Source organism: Acanthochromis polyacanthus, chromosome 21 (assembly GCF_021347895.1).
Source record: "Acanthochromis polyacanthus isolate Apoly-LR-REF ecotype Palm Island chromosome 21, KAUST_Apoly_ChrSc, whole genome shotgun sequence".
In the NCBI taxonomy this organism is placed as follows: domain Eukaryota; kingdom Metazoa; phylum Chordata; class Actinopteri; family Pomacentridae; genus Acanthochromis; species Acanthochromis polyacanthus.
This window is the reverse complement of record NC_067133.1, coordinates 28,047,565-28,067,161: the sequence shown is the minus strand read 5'-3', so window position 1 is coordinate 28,067,161 and position 19,597 is coordinate 28,047,565. Positions and strand designations below refer to the sequence as shown.

Below are 19,597 nucleotides of genomic sequence, written 5' to 3'. Positions count from 1 at the left end.
GCCTCCTCTGTGAATCTAAAGGGGATTAGGGTAGAAGGCAAAAAACTTGCAAAAATAGTCGAATGTTTTCTTAAATCTTTGCTTACGACGACAAAACTTTCACTACTTTCTTCATATCTTCAACTTTACAATAACTATTTGTATCATTCCAAATTGGGTCATCTGTTGATGTATCGGTGGCAAAAAATAGTTTCCACCCCAATTAAACTTAGATAAGGTGATTTTACTAATCCCAGAAGGAAATTAAGTTGTTGCAGCACCATGGATATTAAATAAAGGGGTAAACAATAAGACAACACAGAATATTAGGGTATAAAGTAAAGGTAAAATAAAATAAATAAAAAAACTAAGATAAAGTAAATAAAAAATAAGGTAAAATCCAACAAAAAATAGACAAAACAAAATAAGTTAAACTAAAACAAAAATACAATAAGATAAAACTAAATAAAAGAAAAATAAGATAAAATTAAATTAAAATACAATAAAATAGATTAAAAATACAGAAAATATAATATAGAAAAAAATCAAATAAAATAAGATAAAACAATAAAATAAGATAAACTAAAATAATAATAAAAATAAGATCAAACTAACTAAGATAAAACTAATTAAAATAAACTAAGATAAAATGAAATAAAAAATAAGATCAATAAAATTAAAGTTAAATAAAATAAGATAAACTAAACTAAAATAAGATAAAACTAAATAGATAAAATAAAAATAAAATAAGATTAAATTAAAATAGGTTAAATTAAATTAAAATGAAGTGAAATAAGATAAAAAATATAGAAAATATAATGTGGAAAAAAATCTAACTAAAATAAAAATAAAATAAGATAAAATACAATACAATAAAATAAGATAAAAATAAAAATAAGATAAAATAAACAAAATAAAATAAGATAAAAGTAAATTAAAATGAAGTGAAATAAGATGAATATTAGAAAATATAGAAAAAAATCAACAGAATATCTAAGAGTGACAGAATGTGCAATGACGTAAGAGTTTACAGATTAATGAATGACATTTAGAATGTAAAGTGGTTTAATCCGCAGGCAGAGTGAGATAATCTTTTAAATCGTCGTAATAAAACGACAGAGACATGAGTTCTGTTCCACTGTGTTGCTGTGACACAAACTCAGGTCATATAAGACTGATAAAGCTTCACCTTTGTCCGTCCTGTAGATAACGTCCACGGCACTCCCGACCCCGGCGGGGTGGTGAACACCAACGAGGCCTTCTGCACCGTGGTTCAGACTCGACTCGCCGATCACAGACTTCTGTTCTCCGGCGAGGTGGACTGTCGGGTAAAGATTCCGGCGCTCCGGCTCCTCCTGCCTGCTACGTGGAGCTGAAGACCTCCGCAGAGATCTGCACGCCCAAACAGCGCAGCAACTTCCACAGGTCCGCATCCTGGAAACTGTAAATAATCATTCTGCTTTCTGCAGCATGCTGAAGGTTTTATCCTCCTCCTCCTCAGGTTCAAGCTGCTGAAGTGGTGGGCTCAGCCTTCCTCCCGGAGTCCCTCGTGTTGTGGCGGGTTTCCGGATCATGAAGGAGTCGTCGTTCCGTGGAGACGTTTCCACATCTCTAAGATCTCACAGCTCATCAAGGTACTGTGATAAAAAACCAAACAGCATCTAGTGCTGAAAACTGGGAAATACAGCGCTGTGCAAAAGTCACAAATCATCTGTTTTTGCATTTTTCTCACACTTCAGTGTTCCAGATCATCAAACTAATATTTACACTGATCAGGCATAACATTAGGACCACCTGACTAATATTGTGTTGGTCCTCTTTATGCTGCTAAAACTCCTCTGACCAGTGGGCATGGACTCAGAACCTCTGGGATGTCCTGTCACAGATGCCCATAAGATCTGGATCTGGGGAGTGTGGAACCCGAGTGAACACCTGAACTCTGTCATGTTCCTGGCCACTCCTGAGCAGTTTGTGTGGCATGTTGGGTCAGTTGACCTGCTGAGGATGGAAACTGCATCAAGGACTGCTGCTGACATGAAGGGGTGGGGTTGCTTGACCTGCAGGTTTAGGTGGTGATACATGTCCAACATCCACAGGAATGTCAGGACTCAAGGTTTCCCAGCAGAACGTTGCATTAGAACCAGATGATCGATTCTCTTCACCTGTCATGGTCATACAGTTGTGGCTGATCGGTGTACATTTATTAGATATTAGACAGAGAAAACCACAAAAAACAAAATGCTGTTTTTAAATCATGATTTATTGAAGATATATTGAAAACCGATAGCACCCCCAGGGAAAAACAAAAGGTTTTCCCTGGGGTGCTAAGGTTCACCACTGTTCCATGTTCCTCCTTTTGTGATAATGTCTCTCACTGAGGTTCCTGCAGTCTCAGAGCCTCAGCAACGGCTTTGGAACCCTCCAGACTGATGAATATCACGCACTTTGTTCTCATTTGTTCTTTAGTCTCTTTAGAACATGGCATCATGTGCTGCTTTTGAGAACCTTTAGCTATTAGTGATGTTTGGGTTCAACAAGCCTGGCAGGAATCATATGTGAGTGTGGATGGTGAATGTGGTCATTTGGTAGATTGGTAGCTAAAGGGGGCAATTACTTTTTCTCATAGATCAACATGGGCTGGGCAGCATTTTACCTTCAGTAACTGAAATATTCAATTAAAAGCTGCATTTTGTGTTTTCTGCGTTATCTTTGTCTCACATTAAAATTAGTTTGATGATCTGAAACATTTAAGTGACAAATATGCAAAAATAGAAGACTTCTGTAGGGGGCAAATACCCCCCCCCCCCCAACATATTCATGCTGAAAACTCTTTCCCTCCAACAAACACTTTACACGAACTACATGGCTCGTTTCAAATCTATATGAGGCTCCCCAAACCTCCTACTTTATTTTTTTAAGTGGAAGACCAGATCACCTTGTTATCATTTAAAAGCTGAGGTTCATTGATATTATCATTTTTCTGATAGATCAGGATTCAGACAGTTTAGGATCCAATGACATTCTTTTATAAATAAGCTTCTCACCTGTTGCCTCTTCCTAGATGTTTTCATCTCTCTGCACTGTGTTCCTTTAACCTCATTTACTGCAATTATCTGGTGTGTTTTTAGTGAACTGGTTTAGCTTTGCAGGAGTTACGTACGTTCATGTTTCCAGATCTTCCCTTCAGGCATGTAGCTTATAGGATCTAAACATGTTATAGAATTCAGATGTGATGTTAAACTGTCCTTTCTAAGCAATGTTGCAACAAGTGGGGCTTTAGTCCGTATATTATTTACTTCTAAATGTAGAAATTTAAAAAAAACCTTGTCTCCTTCTACCAGAATGAATACAACTGCTGGAAGCCGACCGTTTGCATGAACTTCTGCTGCCGATTTCCTGACTTTTGTGAAGCGCACGGTGACTGAAGACAGCCCCAGGTGATCTGCAATAAAAAGCAAGCGTTAACTCTGTGCAGTGAATGTATTCTGAGCCGCGTTGATGTTTCCTTGATGCCAGCGTGGTCTACCTGTTTCTCCTGGGAGCCACGCAGAGACGTGACCTTCTCCGTCCACAGGATTCCCAGTTTTCATTCCTGCCTCGCTGGTACGTTGACGAGATGACCAGAGACCAGACTCACAACACCAGTCCTGATTTCAACAAACAGCTTCATCATTTTACCCAAACACTGACATTTACCGCGTCGACAACCAGTCGCCGAGGAGACTTTTGGATCGGCTGCACTGAAGCAAGTTTTATCAGACTTTAAATTAAACGATCACTGCAATGTTGTTCCTCAGACTTTATTGTTCCTAGTATAACAATAATTTAAATCCCAAACAGTGTTACTGCAATTTAAACAAAATTAGAAAACGTTAAAAAAAGTGAGATGACAGTATTTTAATGTAAACGTGTGGAGTGAATAAGTGATTAATACCACAGTTTGACTTGTTTTGTCACGCGTCGCTACTTTTGCTGCTGTTTAACTTACAGTGACATATTTACCATCTGAAATCTGTCATTTCCACCTTGATCGGTGCTACAGAGACACAATTATAGGTGAGCTGAGTTTCAACAGCAGCAAAGGAGCAAATCCAACGTCAGCGAGGTCAAGCGGCGTCAACGTCCATTTAACGAAACAGAGACAATTCACGGTGATATAAATAATGGAAGACTCCTATGTGACAGAATGTGTGCGTATACTGGCAGAACTCTGTGTAAATCAACAGTCATCACATAATTTCATGGTACAAATTTAGAGGCACTTAGTACCTACAGCAGTAAGTCAACAAAACTCTTAATGCAAGTTAATTCTCAAAGGGATTCTATTCATTTTAGAAATAATACAACTGTTTAAATCTTTCTGAAAAGGAGACTTTGTCATTCCCCTGCTCTTTCTTCACTGCTAGTTTCTGTGTAATTATGACACCTTAAGAACATAAAAACAGTAATTTCAGAAATTTAAAGTAAACAAAAAGTGCATGTGAAGGATGGTCTTGTGTCTGAGATTAAGGCGACGCTCAAATGTTGGTCTCAAAAACTGCATAATCCTGTTAATAAAGTAAAAGTTGACATTTTGTGAAAGACGACACTTCGGGGTTTTTCAGTAACTACACGCTTCAGTGAGTGTGTTTCAAAGAAATCTGTCCTCGATGCAGAAAAAACTCTGCACTTTCAATTTTACTTTAAAATACTGACAAGAGATCAAAACAATCTCACCTGTAGCAGTTAAATACAAAACCACTGCTAAATTAGCATAGCACAGAGGCTAAAGCTAAGCCAAACGCAGCTAAATCTGCCAGCAGCATCTTTAAAGCTTAATAACAACATGTTTAATCCTGAGCTAGCTAAACTAAAGAAGCTGCATGTTATTTACTGAGCTCTGGATGGCAGATTTAGTTCAGTCGAGACGGTTGAGCTCCCGTTTCTAGTCTTCTTTATGCTAACCTGGCTAGTTCGTGAACATGACAACTAGAAATCTTTTACCTTTGATGCATAACATGGGTCAGAAGTGACCATATTCAATGGAAAATGGTTATCTTTTGACCCATGTTGTGCATCAAAGGGTTAAGAGAGCGAATGAGCGTATTTATCAAAATGTCAAACTTTTGCTTTAACACTTTGATCCTTTTACCCAAATAGTTTTAAAACCTGTTTTCTAAATTTAACACTGAGACATCAGCTGCAGGCAGGTTTTTCCAGCAAGTGGAACTGAAAAAGAACATTCGTTTTGCCTCTCAGATGAGCATTTCAGGATTGGTGCCACTTCACCGCTGCATCTGAGAAACTTCTGATAAGAAAAATAAACTTATAAAGCAGGACATTCCCAGTGGAGGAAACCTACCTGCACGCACCGCACACACACACACACACACACACACACACAACACACACACACACACACACACACAACACACACACACACACACACACACACACACACACACAGAGCAGTTAAATGTTAAGAACGAGGGGGTATTTGGAGAGTTGAACCCACCTCTGGTGAATCTTGCCCTAAAGGCACCAATCTCAACTCCTACTACAACACAGACGCGGTTAAACAAATCCTAGCTTTTTCCTCATGATACGTGCACTGATGCTGTTTCAAGTAGGAGTTTTCAGCGCTTCAGCTTCCTGCTGAGGCCCATGACCTTGAAAGTAGCAGCAGTGATCTTCTCGTACACGACGAACATGAGGGCAGCCGTTAGGACCGTCTGCAGCAGCTTGGCCTCCAGGCCTTTGTACAGACCAAGAACTCCGTGTCTCCTGTAACAAACGGATGAATCAAATATTAAAATGCTCGGATGTCAGCGTACATGCAGACATGTTAGCAGCTGCACTCACTTGATTCTGTCCATCAGCAAAAAACAGAACGCTGGAGAGACTTCCAATGACGCCTCCCTTGCCGTCACCTTTGTACTGACCGAACTGATAAAAAAAACAAAAAAAACAGGAGGTTTTATCCTTGAGATTCAATGTCATCTACACTCAGTCTGAATTAAATTAAAGAGCGATGTTCTGCTTCTTCTAACCAGACGATCACTTTTAAAGACACTGCCTGTCCAAAACAAAAGTCACACACTATTTCATTGGACCACCTTTAGCTCTGAGAACGACACACATTCACTGTGGCATCATTTCAGTAAGGTTCTACAATTTACAGGATATATTTCTGTCCAGAGTTGCATTCATTTTCTACCAAGATCTTATATTGATGATGGGAGAGTCGGACAAAGTCTTCTCCAGAACATCTCAAAGACTCAGTGGGGCTGAGGTCGGACTCTGTGGAGGACAATCCATCTCATGCTCCCTGATCCACTCATTTCAGTGTGAGCCTCATGAATCCTGGCATCGTCATCTTGGAACATGTCCATGAACATCAGGGAAGAAAAACTCCACTGATGGAAAGACTGGTCATTCAGTATCTTCAGGTAATCAGCTGACCTCATTCTTGGGAACATAACGTTGCTGAACCTGACCAACCCCAGATCATAACTCTAACCCCACAGGCTGGTAGGAACTAGCCATGATGAGGGCATCACTTCATCTGCCTCTCTTCTTACCCTGATGCCCCCATCACTCTGGAACAGGGTAAATCTGGACTCATCAGACCACATGACCTTCTTCCATTGCTCCAGAGTCCAATCTTTATGCTCCATAGCAAACTGAAGCCTTTTTTTCTGATTATTCTCACTATCAGTGGTTTTCTTAGAGCTACAGCTGTTTAGTCCCAATCCTTTAATTTGACCCTTCTGAGACAGATTAACATCCTTTCCATGACCACAGGATGTCTTCCAACATTTAAGTAATGAGAAGCTCCTGACTGCATCAGTTAAGGTTAAAGAAGTTGTTGCAGCTGAAACATATCATCACTGCAGTAATTATCCAATGGAAGGCTCTTACCTATTTGATTAGTTAAATCCAGGTGTTGACTTTTTTTGGACAAGCTGTGCAGATCAGCTTTCTAAGTTTGTGCACAGAAAAGCCAAAACCTGTGAATCAACATAAAGCTGACATAAAATATATTCATAGCTGCTCTTTTCTTCATCAGGAATAGTTTTTTTCCAGGAACATAATTTCAATTTCATAGATTGGGTTTTTCTAAAAGTCGATGCTATTTCATTATTTTTGGTCCTATATAAATATACTGAACTTCACCAGACTACCTCTTTTAATAGAAGCTAATACTAGAGGTGTCTTGGTGAGGAGAAGAAGAGGATTAAATGTTAGTGTTTACCCTGAGGATGGCCTGAACTGTCTGAAGAGGATACGTTGCGGTGGTAGCGATGGCTTTGGCTATGGCTCCGATGAGGAAGATCTCTGCTGAGGATATCTGAGGTAGGAGATTAAAACATGACTTTTAACCTGAACAAATGACAGCAACTGATCAGGTGAGCGATCACAAGCTATCACTGATTTTACTTTCGATGGATCCTTCCTGTTAACCCTCCTGTTGTCTTCATTTATGGGCACCAAAAAATATTGTTTCCTTGTCTGAAAAAAATCAGCAAAAAAAATCCCCAAATTTCTGAAAATTTGCAAAACTTCAAGAGAGAAATTCCAAATTCCTTAAAAATTTCTCTTGAACGTTTTATTTATTTATTTATTTATTTTTTTTTTTAAAAAAATCCCCAAATTTGGCAAGACAATTCTTGTTAATATTTCAAAAAATTAGTTAAAATCTTCCAAAAAAATCCTAAAAATATCTGAAGTGATTACATATATATCAGTAAAACTTTTTCTTAAGAACATTCACATAAAAATCAACCAAAATCCAGTGAATTTCGCTGGATATTGGTTGATTTTTTTTTTTGTGAATGTTCTTAAACATTTCTAACATTTCTTTTTTTCCACCAAAAAATTTGTAAAAAATTTCCAAAAAATGATGAAAATGTGGACATCAGAAGTTTCACTGTGACATTTTTTTTCTCCACATTTTCAAACTTTAAAACGGGTCATTTTTGACCCGCAGGACGACATGAGGGTTAAACTTCCTGCAGGTACTAAACTGTTCTTTTCGTGTCCTCTCACCTTCCTCCCTCCTCTGCCTGCCTTCCTCTCATGGCCTCATAAAACATGAACTGAACCGCCGGGTTGAGGACGAGGATGAGGGAAGGCAGAGTGCCGTTCCACAGAGTTCCCACTCCTTCCTTGGCGATGATCTGAGTGAAAGCGTCTGCGAGGGGAAACAGCAGCGTTAGAGAGCTGCACGGCTACAGGAAAGAGTAAAATATCAACCGTACTACAGGTAGACGCACCACTCACCAAATATTGCCTCTGTACTGGGTCTGATGGAGGTCCTCGTTTCTGAACTTCACCCCCTGCAGCTTCAGGCGGTGTGTTGACCACCCACATGGAGATGTGGTGAGAACGTTCACGACTCCTGCAGGAACAAAACACAGTTTTAGCTTTCCTGAATTAATTCCTAAAAGTAGGGAGGGCTATAATTCTAAAATTCTGGTAATGAGTTCAATTAACCACATATCCACAAAAACTCAATTTTTTTAAGGATATGTAAACTCAAAGCGATGTACATCCGAGAGCAGATACAATGTAATCAGGAGTTTTCACATAACTGCACTAATTTACATGGTGCTAATTTAATATTGTAAACTTATCTGCACCTTCTTGTCATTTGCACATTTCTGTATACTCTTTAAAGAATAAAAACATGGTCATTCTTGCATATTCTGTTAATTTTTTCTGTATTATATATTTTTCTCTCATTTCACTTTATTTTACCTTCACTCCATACCCTAATATTCTGTGTTGTCTTATTGTTCACCCCTTTATTGAACATCCATGCTGCTGTAGCAACTTAATTTACCCTCCATGGATTAATAAAGTCATCTAAGTCTAATGTACAAACAAAGACTGTCGGTAAGTAAACATGGATGTAAACTATTTTGTGCTGTTAACTGACATTTTTCAATCAAAAACTGCAGCCATTTTCTGCAAGACCTGTCAAAGTTGGACCCCAAGATAAACACTTTTCACTCATCTTCAGTTTTATTGACCAAGCAATACACTGATCACTTAAAAAAACAAAACCATGTAAACAAAGCAGCTCTAAAAGTGTTTTCAAAATCTACTTTACATCTGTGTTCAGGCATTCGTGTGTTTTTTTAGCTCTCAGAGATAAATATAACGTGTAGCACCGATAGTAATCATCTTTTTGTTGACAACAAAATCCCCTTCAGTCAACAGGTGATTGAAATGATCAGTTTTTCTTTGTACCTGATACGATTCCGATGAGCAGGTCTCTGCTGGGTCTGGACATGCCTGGTCTGGATGGCGCCAGCCTCTTCAGCGTGTTGAAGGTGTAGAAGTAGACGAAGTTGGAGCAGCAGAGGCTGGAGATGACTGGGAACCAGCCTCTGTACAGAGACAGACTGGGGGGAGAGGAGAGGTGGCGGAGAGTCATTGACGGGTGAATTTTCATTTATGTGGCCGCATCGTCAGAGTTAACCCCAAACCCTAGAGAGCCAATGATAGTTTAGACCAAGGGAGTCAAACATGCGGTCTGCAGGCCAAACCCGGCCCACCAGAGGGTCCAATCCAGCCCACTTTGTAAATTTGTAAAACTATAAATTTAAATAATTTCGACACTAAGACAACTTGTTTGATCAGAAGGTAAAATACTAGATTGTTCACTGTTCTTTTGTCATTTTGTGTCTCATTTTTGTAATATTCTGTCCGTTTTGTTTTTTGGTCTTTTTTTGTTCATTTTGTGTTCCTTTTTTCTCGCTTGTGGTTTTTTTTGTCTATTTTTTGTCGTTTGTTCTTTTTTTGTCATTGTTTGTGCCACTTTTTTTTGCTTTGTACTTGTGCTAATTTTGTTGTATTTTGTTTTATTTCTACATTTGTCTCATTTTTGTAATTTCTTCTTGTTTTTTTGTCTTTTTTAAAGAAAAATATATCATTCAGTTCCAGATACTGTGACTAAATTTTGTGTCTTTGTAGACATCTGTGATCTGAAGTTTTAATGTGAAATGATAAACTGAGGCGAATGTTGTGAAATTGAATTATTTTTCTGAAGAAAATTTCAGGTTGTTCATGATGTTTTGTAAAAATAATTCCTTAAACGTGAACATTTCAAAATGTACTTTTTTGCACCAAACAAAGGGAAAATTGGAGTTGTGGTTATTTAAGGTTATATTCTGTGATTTACTGGTCCGGATTGGAGATCAAACTGGAGTTGTGGCCCTGAACTAGAATGAGTTTGACACCCTGGTTTAGATTATAATTAAAATCTTAATTAATCTATTAATCTGGAACATTTCTGTTCAAATGGAAAATATTGTGTGAGAACAAAACAAGCCATAAATCTGTGAAATAAAAAAAAAAAAAAACTGTACTTACAGGCCTTCTTCTTTTGCTATCTCAGCCAGGATGATGGGGTCGAGTTAGATTTCCGTTTCTCATCCACTAAAAAAAAACAAAACAAAAAACACATGAAGGTCAGTTTACTGGACACAAGGAGCTCTCACTTATCTCAGCTTCTGCTGACAATTTATAAACAGAAGATCATAAAAACTACAAATGGGGAGTTTGAAGACACAGTTTACAATGCAATAAATTTATTTATAGTCACTGCACAATTAAGCAGCAACTCTCTCCATGTAACATTTTAAAAGTAAGGAGATAAATGATAAACAGTATTCTTTCTGACTCTTCACACGCCCCGTTTCCAGAGTATGACCCACTAAATTCAGGCAGAAGGTACAGAGTCCTGCTGTTGTTAGGATTTATATTTTATCAAGGCATTGCTAGTTGAGCACTGATACCACGTATGAGTGTTACAATGTTGACATCAATACCATTTATTGTGTAATTAATGTAGGAGTTATGTTGACCTGAACAGAGGAGAGCATCAGTCCCAGGCTCTGAAGGACTGAATACATGAGAGACACAACCAGGGACAGGACAAGCTGGACAGATTTCACACATAAACACACCAAAAAGATAAAGAGATTTGGCTTTGCTTCACATATATTCCTATTGCCTTATTAGGTAACAACTAATTGCACTGAAACTGCTAAACTCAAGGCTGTTTAAGGTGGAAAGCATAATAATCCTCCCTATGAGACAGCACCAGTAGCTGCATCACATCACAGCTAACAAGGAATAAGACTGACAGGTAGAGAGCAGGAAAAGGGTTCTAGGAGGTGCTTTTAACTGGGTGCAGCTCCTGGAGATCGGATGAATCATGTGAAGAGATATGGACATGTCTGCACCAACTGATGGGAGAACTGAGTCTAAACCACGGTGTATCCAAACCATTAGCCAATCACATTTCAATATTTTAATCACACTTCACCAGATTGTATAAAACGTTCTGTCCATATCAGACTTCATCCTCTTCTGGGAGGCTGTTTCCAAACAGAAAAGGTGTTTGATCAAGATGTTTTTGAGACTCTGATATTAGAAAATAAACAGCTTAATTGGAGAGAAGTAGTTTGTTATCAAAAGGAGGTAGTCAAATGCTGTGTACATAGGGAGGGATGTGTGTATTTTAGGTTCTTCTTTTATTATTTAACTTATTTATTATATGTCACGTGTTTTATGTGTTTTTATTAGCATGTGTTGTGTTTTATGTGTGCATGCAGCTTGTTTTTATCTGTCTAAGACAAATTTCTCCCACGGGAGACAATAAAGCAAACCTTGACCTTGACTTGGAAAATATAAAATATAAACATCTAGAGAAAAAAAATGTTTGTGCAAGTGTATCTATGAAAACAGTCTTTTAAAGATAGCTTATCTGCCGTATTAAGAGCCATGAAACCAAGAGTGTAGCTCATTCTTCTGCACAAATACAAAGAAGTAACGGGTTAAAGTCGTGCAAAAATTGCATGCAAGGTGCAGCTGCATGTAAACAAGTGTAGCTTCAGTAAATAATATTAAGTGCATGAAGTGCAAATTTGTAGATGGTATGTAAATTAATTTGAGTTGCTAGCAGGCACTCAGGGTCAATTAAAGCTCAGTTCTCTTATGGTTCTGGGGTAGAAGTTGTCTGCTTTGCACCAACTTTTACCCCATAGCAGAACCCAAGGATTTAAAGTCCTCTTTAACCCAGTGCACCTCTATAACGAAGTAAACCTTCACATAGTGTATCAAACTGTCTTTGAAAGAAAACTTATCTGTGTATTCAGAACTATGAAACTAAGAGAGTAACTTCTTTTTCTGTACATATACGAAGAAGTAACGGCTTAAAGTCGTGCAAAAATTGCATGCAACGTGCAGCTGCATGTAAACAAGTGTAGTTTCAGTAAATAATAGTAAGTGTATGACGTATGAGGTGCACATTTGTAGATAGTGTGTAAATTAAACTGAGCTGCCAGCAGGCACTTAGGGCCAGTTAAAGCTCAGCTCTCTTATGGTTCTGGGGTAGAAGTTGTCCGTTTTTCAGCAACTTCTCCACCAGAACAGAACCTGAGGATTAAAGTCCTCTTTAACCAGTGCACCTCTATGGGATGAGCTCTACAACGAAGTAAACCTTCACGATGAACCCTGTCCACACTTGCTGCTATCAGGTAACCTCTGTCCTGGATGATAAGACCTCCAGCTCACCCTGCAGCCGGCTCTTCGCGGTGTCCAGGGGGAAGAAGACGGTCATGGCTGTCACACTGCCCTGCAAGACGAAGAGAAAAGACGGGTAAAAACACAGTGAAAGCATCTAAAAAGAGCCCCTATTTCAACACTAAAAACCATAAAAGTTACATTAAGCTTATTTCTGCTCACCATCGCTCCCGCCACAGCGTGAACCAGCGTCTCGTAGGACAGCAGGCCGACAGCCGAGCCGCCGTTGTCGGACATCTCTGCGGCTGCACCGGCTCAGGCAGCGGAAGAAACGCCGGGAAGGAACCGCCGAGCGACCCGAGGGAAGAGAGCAGGAGGCCGGTCCGGTTTTTCTGGCGGTTTGGAGGAGGAACAAAAGATTTCACAACAGCGACTGCATTCCGCTGAGGACCCTAGAGCGTCTAGAGACAAAAAACAAGAGAAAGTGTTGCCTCCCCGCTGACAGCTTCTTCTTCTACGGCTCCTTTAAGACGCTTCCGCTTCTTCTTCTGTTGTTGTAGTTTTTTTGTTTGTTTGCGTGTTCGTTTTGTGTTACATCCACCTACCGGACTGGAGGGTGAAGCAGCATTTAAAGAACAATAAAAATATTAAAATATCAATATATTGAACCACAAAAATGAACGTTAAGGAGATTTTTTATTATCATTATTGCGCCTGCTAAAAAAACTTTATTGACAAAACACAGCCTGTAAATGTACAAAAGTGACACCAATGAATACAGACTGTATTAATCATAATCATTAATCATAATGTAGATTTTCAATCTTTTTAACTTTTACTTTCGTGACTTAAAAACATGATTATTTGTTCTAATGTAAATTAGTCTTGAAAATACTGGATGTAGAAGTCTCCTTTTTTGTTTTGTTCACATCCAGATCCAGTGGGTTTTTTAAAAAAAAACAACAAAACAAAACATAAAAATACAAAAATTAGCCTCAGCAATTTTATTTTTATTTTATTTTTATTTTCTCACCTAACTTTATTTTTAAAAATGTATTAACAAAACAATGTGTATATAAGCCTACATATTTGACCCCAATAAATACATAAAATATACCCTTTATAATACATTGCTCATATTATGGAAATTTGAAATAGCCTCTGAAATACTGCATTTGTGCTTTATACTGTCACTACTTTATATTAACAGGCCGGGAAATTGTGCTTTGTACTGTTTACTCCATTATCGGCTGTTTTATAAATTAAGATTTCACAGAGAAAACTGCTTTTATGATGAAATATGATGTCTTGTAAAAAGAAACTACCAACAGTAGATGAAATTTAAGCTAAAAGGAGCAGCTGATTCATGAATTGCCATCAATTAAAAAAAGATCGGCTGTGAGTTATATCGTAAAGTTTCTGAACAGGACGGCGTTCTGTCTGTTTAGAGGAAACACCTGGAAACCAGCGGGTGTGACTGAAACACTGAAGGGACTTTGCTTTCCTTTATCAAATTCATTCACTTCAACACTCCCAATCTGGTGCTCAATGAAATGAAATGATGAAAAGGGAGAATGTGAGGAAAAACGTGATTGTGAATCATTTCAGTATCTATGAGAATTGAAGAGCTTAATTAGGTTTGACAACAGATTGAGCATTTAAAACCATTTTCTTTAAAAAAAAAAAAAAACTGTCTATATTTTCAATTTCCAGTTCTCAAATGTGACAGAACACACTTTAAAACGTGTCAGTGTGAGCTCTGATAAATGTGATTTACATGTTTGTTGCTATGCTTACACTGGAAAATACATTTTATACTGTTTTTTAAAATAGCTTTTCACATGTTTCAGTTCCACTGTTTTATTTTACAGATTTTATTTTAACTTTTTTGATTTTACAGATTTTACCTGTTGTGTCAAATATATTTTTATGAATTGGTTTTACTAATTTTACATCAATTTATTTTAATTTTACAGATTTGCCATGTGTTTTTAGATTTATTTAAATTTATTTATTATACAAATTTTCTTTCAACTTATTTTTATTTTACAGATTTCCCCTGCTTTCTTCAAAATTACTTTTATTAATTTATTTTACAGATTTCAAATACATTTATTTTGACTTGCAGGGTTTCCCTGTTTTGTAGATTAATTTGAATTATTTATTTTACAGATTCCATTTTAATTTGTTTAAATTTTGGAGATTTGCCTTGGTTTTTCAAATCTATGTATATAAATGTATTTATTAAATAGATATTATTTAAATGTATTTAAATTTTACAGATTTGACCACTTTGGTAAATTTATTTAAATGTCTCTATTATACAGATTTTATTTGAGTTTAGATAAATTTGACAAAATTACCCTGTTTTGTCAAATTTATTCTTTATTAACTTACTTTATAGATTATATTGTAATTTATTTTCATTTTACAGATTTTTTTCCAGTTTTGTTATATTCATTTTATTAATTTATTTTACAGATTTTGTTGTAATTTATTTTAATTTTACAGATTTTTCCAGTTTTGTTATATTCATTTTTATCAAATTATTTTACAGATTTTATTCTAATTTGCTTAAATCTGATCAATTTTTCCACATGTTAAAGCACAAAAAATAGCTGGTAAAAGCATTTTAATTTGCATGTTGCTGTCGATAATGTAAGACAGAATAAATACTCTTAAACAACAAACCATTGTTCATTCCAGGTTATACAGGAAACCCCAGAAGGAGAAATCAGTATATTTTAATATATTTAAGTTTTAAAAGTACAAACATTCATTAGTTCTTTTTTAATGTAATGGGTTCTTGATAAACAGTACTTTTTCCTTTATATTGAATTGTAATAATACTTGTATGTGAGTATTTTTCTAAAAGGAGAAGTATAAGTACTCTAAATGAGCAGAAAAGGCCTCAGTGTTGTGTTTTTTTCTCTCTAAGCTCTGAGGGCCTGGAGATGATGAGCTGTTTGAGGAAGTGAACTGGACTTTGCTTTTGTTTTATGGCTCAGTGACGCCCAGTGATCACTTTGTTTGCTCGGCTCTGCTCATCCGACGGGGTGACGCAGAAAAAGAAAGTGGCACATTTAGTTTGCAGCTTTTCTGTTCTTCTCAGAGATGTCGAGGTACCACAAAGCGGCCATCGACGGCTACCTGGACCTCCTGAAGGAGGCCACGAGGAAGGACCTGAACACTGCCGATGAGGACGGCATGACTCCCACCTTACTGGCTGCTTTCCACGGACACATCGATGCTCTTCAGCTCATCTGCAGCAGAGAGTAAGCAAGAAAAACTCCTCTTTATCACCTGAGATTCATCTCATAATCACACACAGATTTACCTCTACAGGAGATGATTTCTTCAATAAAAACATCCTAATTTCCACTAAAATCTATACAGCTTTTGCTGTTGTGTTTAATGTGTGATCCCCTAAAACTACACTAAGAATTACAGAGCAAAAGTTAGAGTTTTATGTGTGTTTTATGTGTTTTTTTCTGATCACACCTGCTGCTCTCCCCCACCATAAGGCGCCTCTTTGCTCTCTTTAACCTGAACTCTCCCATGAGCTGAGCCAAATGTTTAATCAGCCAAATCCTCGTTCCTCTAAAACAAAAGAGGCTTCATGCAGCAGCTCCACCTCCAGCCCTCATTCAGAGCAACAAAGGACAGAATCTGGCACCCCACTGTCCATGAAAAAATGAGATTCAGATGAGAAGATTGTGAGATCTTTAGTTTCTCAGCTACGTGGCCAGAAATCACCAAACGCTTCCGCTTTTTTCACCGCTGGTATTTATGAGCAGCTCAGCAATCACAAGTTTTACTGCTGCCACACTGAGGACTTTAAATCTTAATAGTTTACCAATTATCTTAGAAATATGTTGCTCTGTGTGAGACTTCATGTGTCTTTTATCATATTTAGAGGCATAGTTTTGGTAAATTACTCCAGTTTATTTGCTTTATTAACAAGTTTGATCAAGCTGACATGGAAAATATGAAGCTGCAGCTTAAAATGTTATTTTTATTGACAACTTTCTACATAAAGTAGATCAGGTCAGAGAAGACTTATTACATAATGTGACAAATTTTGCCTTTAGTTATTATTTTTATTAACAAATTGTTGCTTAACTTGGTGTGTTTTCACTGTATTTGTATTTATATGTAGTAAAGTGAATATTTATTTTCCTTTATTTTAAATTATGTGTTTTTCAAGAACAAATCAAGCAAAAAAAAATCCTACAATTATGTTAACTCTAAACATCCATCTCACTACAGTGAAATATTCTTTCTTGAGAAATTTCAGACACAATTTATATTGTTATTGGATATAAGCAGCAAAATAACAACAACTGAACAATTCAGGAAAAAAACAGAAAAAAACATTATAGGTAATAAAGGTAAAGTAAGCCTAATCTAATACAGTATTTGTTGATATAATATAATATAATAATACTATATTAATTAAGAAAATAAAATACAACATAATAAAATAATAATATTTTAGTTAATAATACATTAAATTATAATAGAATAGAATAAAATGTTATATAATAATATAATAGATATCATATGACATAATATAGTATAATAATAGTATATACATTTATAAAACAAAACTATTTCAATTAATAATATAATAATTACATTATACATTTAATTCTAACAGAATATAATGGAATAGAATATTAGAATTACATTATATCACAATATAATATAATATAATACAATATAATATAATTTGACACAAGTTATGTTTAGAATTGTTACAGAGTAGCAGAATATTAAAAATTTAGAAAATTGAGTATTAAAGGTAGAGTCAGTGATTCTAATCGGTTTTAGTCAAATGCAGTTAAAATCTCCTCACGCTGTTTTTCTTGTGTGTTATTTAGTGGAGATCCCAACCGGAGTGACATCTGGGGTAACACACCGCTGCACCACGCAGCAGCCAGTGGCCACATGCACATTGTCAGCTTCCTGGTCAACTTTGGGGCCAACCTGTTCTCACTGGACAATGACTTCCACACGCCCATGGACGTGGCGGCTTCTCGGGACCACATGGACTGTGTGCGCTTTCTGGATGATGCCGCCTCCAGGCAGACCAACCAAAACCCCAAAAAGGTGGCCAACCTTAAGAAGGAGGCCGAAGCAGAGGCGAAAAAACGAGTGAAACTCTGTGAGAAGGTGAAGAAGAGACACCAGACCAAGATGGACAAACAGCAGCGTGGATCGGGCAGCATCAGGTCGACTTCGGAGGCCAGCGTGGCGTCGTCTTTCTCGGATGGCGGCACCATGACCAGCGTCAACGAGCAGTTCTCCAAGCTGATCGCTGCAGAAAAGTCCGGCTCTCTGACGGCCAGGGTTAAAGGAACCCTGCAGAAGAGGCTCGGGATAAAGGACAAGAACACGCTGCAGAGGTCAGCAGGAGACGGGAACGTTATCTTCCTCAAACAGGACAACGGAAAGTCCGGCAACCCTGAGTTTCTAGGAGTCTTCAGCGAGCAAGATGAGGAAATGTCAGATGAAGACAGGATAGAAGACTATGATGAAGTCAACGGCAACGAAGAGGGCGGCCAAATCAAGCAGTCCATCTTCAACCGGCCCGGCCTCGGAGGTCTGATGTTCATGAAGAAGATGGGGCTGGAGTCGGACGACATCCCCAGAGGTAACAACGAGAGTCTCGGATACCTCGTTCAGAACGAGCTGATAGACCCAGACGAAGACGCTGCCGGCTTCTTTGGTGCCGAAGACGCCGAGCTGCCCTGGGAGCAGGAAGACCTGGGCCTGGACGACGACGAAGACGAGGAAACGTCTCCTCTGAATGTGTTCCTGTCCAGCATCTCGCTGCCAGAGTTCGCTATGGCCTTCAGCAGGGAGCACCTGGACCTGGAGGCCCTCATGCTCTGCTCCGACGACGACCTGAAAGGGATCCGCATCCAGCTGGGACCCAGGAAGAAGATCCTGGAGGCTGTAGCTCGCAGAAAAAACGCTCTGGAGACTCCTGGAACCATCAAGGACACCATCTTGTGATCACACTGAAAACAGTTATTTAAAATCCAGTCTGAAACCTGAAAGTGGTCTGTTAAAACCATTTCCCAACAACAAATCCTGCTTTTTACAGTGATCCTACTTTGACTCTTTGGATATTAAATAAGATTGTGGAATACTCAACTACACCTTGGTGTTTTAAAAAGAGAATAACTGATGAGCACAACCATGATCTTAAATCATAACAGGACTTTAATGTAGACAGAAACAAGAGATGTTCTGCTGATTGTTTCTCTCCATAAATGAGATAATGGTGGCTGATTCGGTTGTTCTGTTCTATGTTTTTGACCGTTCACTGCATACTTGTCAAACAAATAAAACGCACGTACAAGGTAATGTCTTCGGTTTAATATTCTGTCTGTATTTCCTTTGGGACAGAGAGATAATAGCTATGAAATTAAATCTCCAGCTTAGCGTTTGAACTCGAAAAATGTGCCGAGAAGCTGCAGTTTCAGTTGTATTTAACACAAGCTTTATCATAGATCTGTAGTATTTTGTTTTATTTGTCACATGCTCATGTAGTCTGTGCAGTGAAATGTAAAGCTGTGCAATAGCAATCAGATATTATCAAAAAACAAGAAATATTTTTAAAAGACTGCAGAAAATTGGAAATAAAGTCACAATGTCGTAAATAATGAGGCAGAGATCTTAAGCTAAAGTGCAGTGTATGTTGTGCAAGAGTACAGTTAGAATAGAATAGAATAGAATAGAATAGAATAGAATAGAATAGAACAGAACAGAACAGAATAGAATAGAATAGAATAGAATAGAATAGAATAGAATAGAATAGAATAGAATAGAATAGAATAGAGCAATGTAATCTAAAATAACCTAAATTCAGTTTAATATAGAGACTGTTTTCATTGAAGTGCCAGCATTAATTTAGGGTGTTTTAATCTCTGTTTGAACACTCGTGTGTCCTTTTGTGTATATGTACTGTCTATTTGTTATCTTTCTTCCTGCTGGGGCCTCTTGCCTGGTCATCGTTGTAAATGATAAGTTGTTCTCAACTGATTTTACCTGGTAAAATAAAGAATAATAAAAACATAAATTGTCTAATACA

General features: G+C 37.5%; 3 protein-coding genes across 3 annotated transcripts in view; 2 read left to right on the top strand and 1 right to left on the bottom strand.

Annotated features, from left to right (window-relative positions):
* dxo (decapping exoribonuclease) overlaps positions 1-4,216 on the top strand; it is a 6,201-nt gene extending 1,985 nt beyond the window's left edge. Inside the window, 9 exon segments of the mRNA XM_051941524.1 lie at positions 1,186-1,305; positions 1,308-1,404; positions 1,481-1,613; positions 3,321-3,368; positions 3,370-3,416; positions 3,496-3,508; positions 3,510-3,549; positions 3,552-3,623; positions 4,206-4,216. Coding sequence (XP_051797484.1) covers positions 1,186-1,305; positions 1,308-1,404; positions 1,481-1,613; positions 3,321-3,368; positions 3,370-3,416; positions 3,496-3,508; positions 3,510-3,549; positions 3,552-3,623; positions 4,206-4,216 — 581 coding nt within the window.
* A 1,344-nt stretch (positions 4,217-5,560) lies between these two features.
* LOC127531523 (peroxisomal membrane protein PMP34) lies at positions 5,561-12,804 on the bottom strand. The gene is given in 11 exon segments (XM_051941068.1): positions 5,561-5,775; positions 5,846-5,904; positions 7,214-7,309; positions 8,008-8,036; positions 8,039-8,158; positions 8,249-8,359; positions 9,214-9,368; positions 10,339-10,372; positions 10,375-10,404; positions 12,547-12,607; positions 12,718-12,804. Coding segments are annotated over 11 exon segments (951 nt in total). The 5' UTR covers positions 12,793-12,804; the 3' UTR covers positions 5,561-5,594.
* A 2,316-nt stretch (positions 12,805-15,120) lies between these two features.
* anks4b (ankyrin repeat and sterile alpha motif domain containing 4B) lies at positions 15,121-19,549 on the top strand. Its single transcript, XM_022202392.2, has 2 exons — positions 15,121-15,770; positions 17,379-19,549. Exons 1-2 carry the CDS (start codon positions 15,610-15,612, stop codon positions 18,514-18,516), a joined length of 1,299 nt encoding a protein of 432 aa, XP_022058084.1. The 5' UTR covers positions 15,121-15,609; the 3' UTR covers positions 18,517-19,549.
* The last annotated feature ends 48 nt before the right edge of the window (positions 19,550-19,597 follow it).